At 44.0% G+C, this 11962-nt stretch overlaps 1 protein-coding gene across 2 annotated transcripts in view; it reads right to left on the bottom strand.

The window, feature by feature from the left end:
• Nucleotides 1-7775: 7775 nt before the first annotated feature.
• The window catches only part of FNDC3B (fibronectin type III domain containing 3B), a 222079-nt gene continuing 217892 nt past the window's right edge, over nt 7776-11962 (bottom strand). For both annotated transcript variants that reach the window (XM_080410542.1, XM_080410543.1), the window contains one exon: nt 7776-11328. In XM_080410542.1, the coding sequence (XP_080266668.1) occupies nt 11017-11328 (312 nt within the window). In that variant the 3' untranslated portion in view covers nt 7776-11016. The remainder of the gene's footprint in view (nt 11329-11962) is intronic.

Here is an 11962-nt window from a genome sequence, read left to right as displayed (position 1 = left end):
TCTACCTAACTCCTCGTACCCCAGTGGTGTTTCTGTTGTTCCACGCACCCCAAACCACCCTCCTCACCCCCCAGGTGGAAGCACGGCGATTAGATTTTACTCTCACAATGAACAAGATTAGCCCAATTTTACAAAAAGGGAGTTAAAGCACTTGGTGTTTTAACCCCTTGTTCTAACCACACTGTCTCAGAGCGATGGGGTACGGATCCACTCACCTCTGGGTGTTAGTCCTTAGGCTGTGGGCTGGTGCAGGCAACTCCGAGCATCATTTCTGTTTCTAAGCTGTGCCACTCGAGTGCTCAGCACAGTAGCCCAAGATAAAAATTATATGAGAAATAAGTAACCCCTGGCTGACACTGCAGCATCCAGAGAGCTCAGCCAACGGGAGCCTGAGCACAGGAAACACAGGCTATGCTTCCAAAGCCCTGCTTCTGCATCCCTACCGTCTGCAGCGAACATGCAGTAGTGGTCAATGCAACACCTGCTCCCACAGTGGGATTTGTATCTGCCCATGAACCCTTAGACTGGTCCCTGGGGCTGCACACATACAGGAGCTTCCCAAAAAATCCTCCAGATGATCCAGATGGACATGTATCCAGCAAACAGGGTTGCAGGAGTTGGCATGTCTTGGGAACACCTGGCACGACTGAGACTATTTTACACTATTTGCTGTCAGGCTCATTTAGCTGGAGTTACACACTGCCCAGCCATAATGCAAGCAGCACCTGGAAAAGCTGGAACATGGAGTCTCTCTGTTCATTTTGGCAGGTCCATCACCCACACAGGGCAGTGGGTACACCCCCCCGCCACTGACCCCATCCATCTCCTCCCACCCATGCATCCCCACCTGATGTACCACAGCAGGCTCCTTCCCAGCTCCGCACAAAGACCAGGAACTTCACAGGAGCAAAATCATTTCCTCACGCAGATGTGCTTGCTAATGGCTTTTCACTCTGAAACATGATTTCTGGCCAGAGACAAGTAAAACCTCCAGGGGTTTGGCTTCAAGTCCCATGTCCTTGGCCAAACTTTTGCACAAAGCAGTTTGTTAGGTGATGGGGTCCAGCTTTGCCAGCTCTATCAGACAGCAAAATCACAGTTCCACTTCCCAGAAGCCCTGGCTGTTGCTGTTAGGGGCAGGGGGGAAGAGAGAAGCGAATGCTAGATCGCAATTCGTCTTTTACCTCTAAAATGTGATTATGCAAGTACAGTGAAAGAGGATGAAGAAAAAGACAAATTTAATCCATCTTGTATTAACACAGGTTTACAGGTTTCTGCAGTCACTTCTGCTTGCTGTTGAGCCTTAGTAGGGCTGTCATTTCAGCACACAATGTAATACATCAATATAACCGAATGTAATTAATACGTTTGGGGGGCATTTAACAGGCTCTCTCAGCACTCTAACCAGCAGAAAAGTCTCTGTTCCCTTCCAAACCCAGTGCTTTTGTGTTACTGACCTTCCCAATCTCAGTTATGGGCTGATGCATGCAGTGACTTCAAGAGCGAGCAAAATCCTGAGCCTCTCATTAACCCTATTTTTTGGGCCATAAAGGAAATCATAAAAAAGAAAAAAAAAAAAAAAAAAGCAGCCTCTACTTCATCTTGGAGCTGCACGTGGTGATGCTGATTGCATGTTTCTCCATGTCCTGAAAGCACATAGATTTGTTTTCCCTCAGCAAGAGAAGCACAGCTCTGCCGCAAAATTTTGGAGAGCAAATGCCTCCAGACTTGTCACGCACGCTTACTGTTGGAGAGTAACGTGGCTCCCATCATTAACACATTACAAAGGCACTCTCACACTGCTGGCCATGAGCAGGCTTGAGGAGCAAACACAATGTAGGCGGAGGACTACAAGCTTTGTGCAGCACCCCAGCAAACCACCTGATGGGATGTGAGCAATCCCCAGCCTCTGTAGTCTTCCCTGGGGTTTTGGCATTCATGGACAAGGAGATATGTCCTGCACACACGGGGTCAGCTCCAAACAGACATCAGTAGTGAGACCGCTGCCTGGACCCCAGGACTGCCCCTCGCTAGGAGGGTACCAACTCCTAAGTTGGCATCTAAAGTGAGTGCTGCCTGGTTGGAGCCTACCACACTCTTCTTCTGTGCACAAATACATCCTTTTGAAATGCTACAGTGTGCTCTTCTATCTGTACTTAGACATAAAACTCTTCACAATGGAGGCATTTTATTGTCCTCCATGCTTGCTTCTTTCCCTCGCTGTGAGCGAAATGAAGGTTTGGTGACGTGTGCGAGTCCGTAAGTTGAAATCGCTCTCAGAACTGAAGTACCTCATGCTCAACTTCAGAGGCTGCTCTGAGGGCACAGGAGATGCTCTGCCAGCACTTGCCCCTTTTTTGAATGCTGCTGGATCCAAAGAGTAGATCATTACTCCCTTTTTCTCACATTCTGATTGATTTTTCACATGATTGCAGTGCTGCCCCTGAGAAAGAAAAGGCATGGCGATTTCCAAGCCTTTATTCACATCGTTCTTCCCTGCACAGCCTCCTTCCACAAATGACCTGGTGCGCAAATCAGCCTTCATTAGGGCAGGCTGGCAGGGAATCTAACACCACGAGCCTATTCTGCAATAAGCCCGCAGCACGGCAAGCTCCAAGGTGCAGAGATTTAAATAGATTTAACACACCAATATTACAGAAGACAGCAAAAACTCATACTACAAATTCTCACCAAAAGTTAAGCCAATATTCACGATCACACGTGGGCATGTACTCTGCCCAGTCCATAGCACCTTGGTATTTTTATCAAGCGGCGACAATGCGATTGATTTTTGTAAAATTCACCACTCTGTGCCAGGGGCACCAGCATGGGGCTGCAAAAGGTGTAATCTTCTGAGCTGGTTTCGATTGAACATGTAGTTTTGAACTCACTGAACTATCGATGATTTGTGAAAAGGGAAGCAGGTGGCCAGCACAAGGGTTTCCTTGTGCCTTGGTTGGTGCCCTGGTTCCAGCGGAGAAACACTGGTGTGGGGCTCATCCCTCAGATGAGTGGCTTCCTTGGGTGCTGCCTGACCATCTCCGGTCTAATGTCAACATATAAGGAAACAAAACTAGTTTAGATGTACTCAGATCACAACAGTAGTTTCTTTTTTATAAAAAGCTAACCTGCCCCCACCTGTGACAAAGTCACCTCGGATCAGCTAATTACTCTTGCCACGGTGTCCAAAACCACGAGAGGTTTGTATTTACCTTCTTTCTCCTTGGTCTTTGCTGTGGCCTTGTGCCCGATTTCCCACATCGCAGCGTAATTTGGAGCCTGCCATGTAGCAAGAGGAGTGCCATTGCCACAGGCTGCGGGGAGACCTCTATCAGATGTCCCTGCCTGCAAGACAGGCTGATGTGAGCCACAGGAAGGGGCTTGCACCATCAACTGCCCAGGCAGGGCTTATTTAGAGAATAACCAAAGGTTTGTACAGCTGTAACACTTTCCATTTCAACACACTGAAGTCAACCACATCGTATTTTAAACAACAACATCACAAGACAGAGCTATAACGTGCAGAAGAAATGCCGAACCCTCATACTGGAGAGAAGGCAAAGACAGGAGCAGTAGCAGCTTAAGCACCGTGACCCAGAGCAATCACAACTTTAGAGCTACACCTAAGGCCGTACAAAGTCCACACAGCAACATCCCAAGGGAATTCGGCCCGACTGCGTGCACAGACCCACTTTTTCTCAGCACGCCAAACCCCGACACACCGCAGTGATGGCTGGGCAGGCACCGAGCAGCATCCCACCCAGCGTGCTGCCTGGGGACATTAATGGGGACATTAACAGGTACAGTCCTGCAGAGCCCTCTGAACTGAGGACACCACAACCAGCTTGCAAGCGTTTTGTGGCAAGAAAGGGCATTTGAGGTGCCAATTAATAAATACAATATTTGCATTGGATTATTCACATATTAATTCTCACAAGGCTTCTGCGTCCCTACTTTCACTCCATTTTATTTGTAGACAATAATGGATTTTGTATGACAAAGGGAGAGAGATGAGCTAATAAAATTATGAAGAAATGACATCCACTGAGCACACTGATCCAAACAGTTATTTATTAACCATGCTAGTACACCTAAAAATAGTTTTGATTGCATGCAATGCCATCTACGCCAGCAATTAGTATAATAAATATAACTTACTCAAACTAATAGCAGCATATTCACCCAAATAACACCAGATAGCAGGCTAATCCGCTGTGTTTGAAAGCATCTTGTGAAACTTTATATTTTATTTTGCCCAGCCAAGAATCTGCGCATTATGGGAGAGCAACTGTCAAGAGCAGAAACGTGTAGTCATCTAGAACTTATTAAATGCAATACTGATGAAATAGCCCCTTCAAGGGATCTCAGGTGGCTTTTTCTCCTCAGCCACAAAAATACTGAAATAAAATATCCTTGTGGTTCTCATTTCTGAGAAGAATGAGAAATAACGTTGCTATCTTCACTCCAAGACAGGTGAATATTAAGGACAGAGAATATAATTCCACATCAATGAATCACAATGCATCATGAATTCTGCAATAATACTATTAATTCTAGAGAAAGATTTGCACAGGAAATATAGTTTACACAGCAATTTCTTTGTAACTTTTCTCTAATACCTTTGGGTGCAGACAGCTCAAATTGAACCGTCCGGTTCATGTAGGTGTCGCTGATGCTGGGGGGAATCCCCCCATCTCCCTAGTCCATACACCCACAGGATGGCAGAGTGGCCGGGGTGGGAAGGGACCTCCGGGGGGCACCTAGGCCGACCCCGGCTACAGCAGGTCACGGAGCCGCGTCCGGGCGGGTTGTGGGTGTCTCCCGACACGGAGACCCCACCGCCCCTCCGGGCAGCCCGCTCCAGTGCTCCGCCACCCTCACGGCGGAGAAGTTTTTCCTCACATTCAGATGGAGCTTCTTGTGCTGCAGCGTGTGCCCGCCGCCCCTGGTCCCATCACTGGGCACCGCTGAGGGGAGCCTGGCCCCATCCTCTTGGCATTTGCCCTTGAGATGCTTGTGTGCGCGGATAAGGTCCCTTCTCGGTTCTCTCTTCTCCAGGCTGAACGGGCCCAGCCCTCCCCGCTTTCCTCATCAGCGAGATGCCCCATCCCCTCACCACAATTGCTCAAGGTTTGCTGAGAGCTCGAAGGATCCACTTAGGCTTGGCAGGAGGGGGTAAAGATTAGGTTGCAGCTGGACTCCTCTTCCAACCCACGAACCGCTGTCTTTCTGTACCACACGTTTAACCCCGAACAAGCACACATGCGAGCAGGAGAGGTGTTTCGGTCCAGGCCTGGCTGGAGCTGAGCCGCTTCAGGCCACCAGCTTCCCAGGGGTTGGCACCGGGGTCTGAGTGGGCTGCGAGCATCAGGGCACAGCCCAGCGCTTTCCACCCGTGTAACTCCCGTAAACTCCAGCAGAAGGACAACAATACATCGGGGTGGTTGAAGAGAGCGGTGATCCAAATCGCCTCACGCAGCAGCCCTGGCGGCCCTCAGCCTTCCCCACATCCAGCCGGCACCTCACGACGGCGCTGCCCATGGGCTGCCCCCGCTGCCATGGGCTCTGCGTGCCCGGCGGCACCGTCCCCTCTGCTCAGGCAGGCGAAGTGGCTCTCCCCAGGGGACAGTTCTCCTGTTGCCAGCCCGCCAGCGGCAGGAGGCCTTTGGTGGCGCAGCCAAGCTGCCGCCTTGGCCCAGAACATGGTGGCGGCGGTGCCCTGGCCCGCAAGGCAGGAGCAGCTCCAGCCGCGCCGGTTTACACAGCGCGTCCTGGAGGCCTCGGCTGGAGTCCCCAGGGTATTTAATTTTCAAGGGTATTTTCAAGTACCTCTGCTACGCCTCAGGATGGGAGGGACGGGCAGGAAAGCCTCGGGCTCCTGACACAAAGGCTAGAGTCGAGCTCTACCTCCCTTCAAGCAAGTGCTATTTATTCATAGCGGGCTGAATTCCAGCATCTCCTAAAATTCAAGTGACTTGAACGATTCTGGCAGGAGGAGCTCTGCAGCTGAACGGCACGGACTGATGCTGCCTCCACGTCCTGTTTGCTTCCCTTCTGGTCCCAGGGAGTGGGCGGCTCGGAGCACGCCATGCGTCTCACACACCGGTTTCTCACCCAGAGACCACCTTTAGAAGGGGCTTAACTCTCCTCCACCAAACCAAACGCCCTCCACACTTGCAACAGCAACTGAAGTCAGAAGCAAAACAAATTCTACCCGTCTTGTTTTCGAACGGGCTCTTTCATTACCGAGAAGAGAGAGAATCGCTGCTGCTATAGAAACAGCAGCCACCAGCCCGGTGACCATGCTTTGCTGCGGGCAGGCCTGCACGTTGCTCAAACTGCGAGATGTGCCTTGGTACACATCCACCTACTGTACCACCCTAGAGATTGTTTCTAAGGCCACAAAAATATCTAAAAAAATGAGCCTCCACTCTGTTTCAGAACTTTAAAGCAGATACTTTTCTCTCAACAGGTATGAGCAGGTGAGTGATGTCGGTAAATACAATGTTGCCCAAGCCTGGTTACAACATGCTCTGTATCACCTTGCAAAACAAAATCCATCGGAAACTTACTGCTACTTACCCCACCTCTGCGTAGTTTGGCTGTGGGAAAGTGACCCGGTACCTCTGCACCAAACCTGTGGGTTACATACAACATTTAAAGATAACATTCAGAGCTCAAACAGCAAATACCAAACAGCTCCTTCGCTCCCATAGGCTTCAGCTGTCCCCCATCATCCCTGCAGACAACCACGGCGATGTTGCAACACAGGGACTACTGAAAATAAAAAGATCTCTCCAGATACCAAAGCACTCATTACTATTCTATAGCCATATTCAAGAGATTTTGTTAGACATCATTTAGACAAGCACCATTTAAATAAAACACAGCTAAGCAACTGAGTGAAAAAATTACTGTATTTCCCTAGGAAAAAACCCACTCGTAAATTGCTGTAATTAAAAAAAGTAAACAGATAAAATGTTTTATTTATACAGTGATTTGAAGAAAAGCTATTTATAAAAACAAACATTAATGTGCTTGCCAAGAAACACGTATATGTACTAGATTAATTTTTTATGATGAGCAATTGAATTTGTTGCACATAATTAACAAATAAGTAAAAAGTTCTGATATTTCAAGCATTTAATTACAAAGAGATGACAAAACTAGGTATATTTTTAACATCTGTAAATTTTCCTGCCAGCTATTTACAAGACGTGATTAAACCACCGCAGAAACCTGACTTTAAGATTATTTCTATAAACTTGTGCTTGCTGCACGTCAGCCCTGCCAAGGAAGCAAACTGTGGGGCAGCAGTCAGAGCTCGCTGTCACGGCCAACGCTGCCTAAAGTGGGGCAGCCCCAGGGAGAGGACTGTAAATTCCCACGGGTGAGGAGACAAGGCTACAGAGACTAGCTCAGGTGAGGAGCAATTTGGCATTCACCTGGATTACGCTTAGGTCAAAACAGCAGCAGCCTTCAGCTGCACGGTGCAGCTAACAGCCTGGCTGAACTCCAGCTTTCCAGGAGGTGGATGAGCAATCTGCGGTGTATTTAGCTTAGTCTAAGAAAAGATTACGGCATAAACTGCTGAACTGCACCAGCAAACGCTTCATGAGTAACACTAAATCATTCCAATTACAAACCAACACATCCCAAGTTAAATGCTGGGCTCCCACTCCTGCCTCGGGCTGCAGTGACATCACTAACCTGCCAGAAAGGGCTCCCGCACAGGCTGAAAGGGCTGCATTCAATTAAGAAACCTCCTGGCAATATCAGAAAGAATTAAAACATTTATTGGGCATAAATATATTACATATACACTACAGATACAGTTAAGTCTTACATACATAGTGTAGTATTTGCAAAATCTATACATTAAAATTGATATGGCAGTTTTAATATAATGCATATGAAATAGTCTAAAATTTACAATACAAGAAAACTTATGACTATTTTTTCTTTAAAGTTGAAAAGCTTGGAATGTATGTTCCCATAGTGAGGTAAAAACATTTTATTTTTTTCAATTTAAAGAACTGTGCAAGGATAAGGTTCATACACATTCAGTTAGGGCACTTCTCAATCGTGACACTGAATACTGAGCTACTGTAACCAACGAACGGGATTAGAAAACATTTCAAGTTCATAAAGAAAAAGGCAGAACAATATAAAAACATCTCTCTCCTTCCTTAACAGTTTTAAATATTTAGTGTTTCATTCTACCTTGTTCTATGTTGTTGTTTGTAACTTCTTTGAGAGCAGAGTGCCCTCAGGTCGGATGCAATGCCTGACGTTGCCGGACCAAAGGGCACAAAGATTTACGGGGAAAGACAAGGCATCGGCAAATGGTGGGTCAGCGGTAACAGCAATCAGAACAGGAATGGTTTAACATTTCCGATACTTTATTTTGTTGTTAATATACGAATGACAATCAAAGCACTATGGCAGAATATACAAATGAAAAGTAGGTCAAATTACCTTATTTAGGGCCTGTCCCAACTCCTACAGAATACTTTCTCTGACAACCTCAGGCTTGGACTGGGCATTCTCATTAGCAGGATAATAAGGGACACCAAACAAATTAGCAATGACAGAAATGCTTCAAGAGTAACTGATTGCTTTTCTCTACACTTCTGCTCACTGCTTTTAGTATCATTTGTATTTCAAACTTTCAAAACTGATCAAATCATCTAAAGCAGGATGTTGGTTTTTTTTTTTTATAAAGTGTTTTTTTTTTTTAAAAAAAAGGTGTCAAGCTTGGATTTCATAGCAGCACTGCTGAAACAATAGTCCAAAAATAAAAAAATGGGAATCTATTCAAATTTCTGGGTTTCCAAACTAGCGGTCTTTTCATTGTTTTAAAAAATACACTCTTTCCCCCTCCATTGAAAACAGCTGTATATGCTTTGCTCACAAAATACAGATGCAAGGTCACAAAGTTTCATATCACAAATAAATTTAAATAAGATGTAAATAAATTTGACAAGCCATGACTTTGGCAAAAACAAAAAAATATATATATTTAGCTCAATGCCATTAGTTCGCAAGGCTAAATTAAACTAATTATAGTCAATAACAAAATACAGAACATTTCTAATATTTGCTACATCTAGAGAGGCACACAGAATAATTCATTGATCTTAGCACTTTCTTTCCAGAGATGATTATGTTTTTGGATACATGTAAACGTTTGAATCACTGATAATGGGTTTTTTTTTGGCATTTAATGTACTAGATGCTCCCATCTTCAAAAACACAAGGAAAGGTAAGAAGATTAATAATACTAGGAATGCTGCCAGGTAAAAAGTTGACCTAAAGTACAACAGTATAAAACAGACAAAATATAACATGCTGTGGGGAGGGTGGGGAGGGGGATTAGTACATAAGTACACTTTTTCTTTTTTCTTTTTTTACAATAAATAAAAGATTGCACTGTAATTGGTATTTAAAGTACTGTATGCAGTATATAGTATAAATAAACCTAAAACAAAAATAATGTTGTTTTTTCCCCATTACTTTGGTTAAGGGAATATTATGCTAGTACAGGACACTGAATCTTAGACAATGGAGACAGAGCACAAAATAGCTAGGACAAAAGCCAAACCAAGTAGCAAAAATATACAAAAACAAGAGGCAGGGAAATACACTGTGTCTGTTGCACCCTTTTGGAATCTATTTGCACCTCCAGCTCATTTATGTCCCTGAGGTACTCACACAATGTTGACTTAATATAAATAACCCAATGAATTAAGAGTTAAAAATCTAGTATCTTGGTGGAATAAAACGTGTGTCTGGGAAGGGGCAGGCAGGAGGGGGGGACACTCCCATCAGAGCAGGGACTATTCCTCTGCAGGACTCTCCTCTGAATTTTGCCATGTACCAAGTTATTTCAATTAGCCCTGTGGCAAGAATAGCACAGTCACCCATTTAAGGTATTTAAAATAAACGGATCTAATTTCTGATACCTCCAAGAAAGTTCCAGAAAATGGATACCCCCTCCACAAAAAAAAAAAAAAAAAAAAAAAAAGAACAACCCAACAAAACTAATAATAATAATTAAAAAGATCAACTGACAGTAAAGTTTTGCTTACATTGAGTGTAAATCTCACCTAATTCAGTAGAGGCAGTTAGCTGTCACCAGCTCTAATCATATAAATCTGGCTGAACATAATAGGATAATATCTAGTATTAGATTAAGAATAGTTATATACAGTGACAAACAGACAAGTTAAAGCAGCTTTTAAATAGCTGAACATGGGAATAACTAACTATTGCACAATGCCCTCTTACTTAAAATTACTGCTAGGAATCAAAATGGTAAAAAAATCTATAATGCTTCATAATTTATATGCAGTTCGGTTATTTGATTTCTTATACAGGCAGTCTATAGTGTTGTAAATGTAAAAATAATAGATAATTAAAATGTTCAACTGCAGAATATTGTTCCGATTTAAATGCACTAAACAATTAAAATAACTTACGTTTTATCTAGAAAAAAGTGGGGCAAATGTAGTGAATAATTCATAGGCGACACTGCTAATACTGTTCAAGAAAAACCTGGTACTGTTGACTAACACTGTGTTCTAGTCTTACCACTATACACACTTGTGACTAATGTTTAGAAGGAAAGAGAGACAAAAAAAGTGACTCACGATTACAATTTCCTAAATAGTAAGATAAAATAAGAGACGGTACTAACTTCAGTGAAAAAAACCCAAAACAACATTGAAAAGGCAAATTGGTGACAATTTTGAAACTGTGAAGGTAGAAAAAAAATATCTTGCTTTTGGTATCTGGTTTGCTTGTTTCTCCAGTTTGACCACTTCCTAGTTTTGAATTTCAAAAAGGTGCATCAAAACACTGATTTATCTTTCTTCAAGCTAGAACTGTAAAAACAAGAGAATATAAAATGTATGGTAGAACAAAAGGATTTCAAAAAAGGAATATCTGAATAAATGTGTGGATTATAATGCGTAGCATTAGTTAAATTTGTATCTCAAACTTCCATTGAATTGTCTACTTCATAAAGAAGTATTGTAATATACAGGCAAACAAAATTGACAAACTTGCAAAGCCAAGAACAATGAGGGCTGCAAACTGTTCATCAGTAGGAATCATGCTCTTCATCTTAGGATCATCTATGCTTCCCATTTCTCCTGCAAGCATGATCTCACTTCGCTGGAGCATAAAGGCAACGGATGGGCTGAAAGGTCCACTAAGTTCCTGTGAGGTATCCAAGCACCGGCGGCAGACGCAGACGCGAAACCGATAGTCTGTGTTGACTTGAAGGCCTGAGATGTGGAATGTGGTCTCTTCTCCCTTGTACACCTTCAAAACAAAACAGCAAGCACAGTCAAAACCGAAGAGCAAGACACCCTCCTGCTTTCATAGTACCAAACAATTTAAAAAAGTAGTAACGTTAGATTTTTGCAAGGACTCGAGCCAGAAAGTTAGGTGAAGTCCGAGCCTCTTAAGGAAACGCTTCTGCAGCTCTCAAGGGAAGGAGCTCACTAGGTCACTGCAGGTTTTGGAAAAACAGAGGCATGTGGAAGACTATGTAAGAGACATCCAACCATTTCTCCATCTTGAGTGTTCAACAGAGTCAATGCACACAAGGACAGACAAAACTTCAGGCAATTCATCAACCGTAAGACGTACTCATCTTTTGCGGGTGTGATGAATTCTACAAACATGCTTCTGTACTCTTAAAACGTGACTATATGCCTAAAACATGTTTAAGACCTAAGCACCGTGTTTGGCCCCAGAAGGAAGAAAACCTGCAAACTAAGGCTGCTGGAAGACATTCACTGTGTAATTGTAAAATTGGTTACAAATGTTAGTTTAATGTACTTTTCCTCACATTTCTCTCAAGAGTCAGCAATCTTGCCGGAAATTACGCTTTCAGAATTGTGGAAACAACAAAGTAATATTAAGGAATAAAAGAAACCCCTCCTCTCAGTTG

Source organism: Falco punctatus (assembly GCF_963210335.1).
Source record: "Falco punctatus genome assembly, chromosome: 13".
Taxonomy (NCBI): Eukaryota; Metazoa; Chordata; class Aves; order Falconiformes; family Falconidae; genus Falco; species Falco punctatus.
The sequence above is the reverse complement of the archived record's forward strand: the minus strand, read 5'-3'. Positions and strand labels throughout refer to the sequence as shown.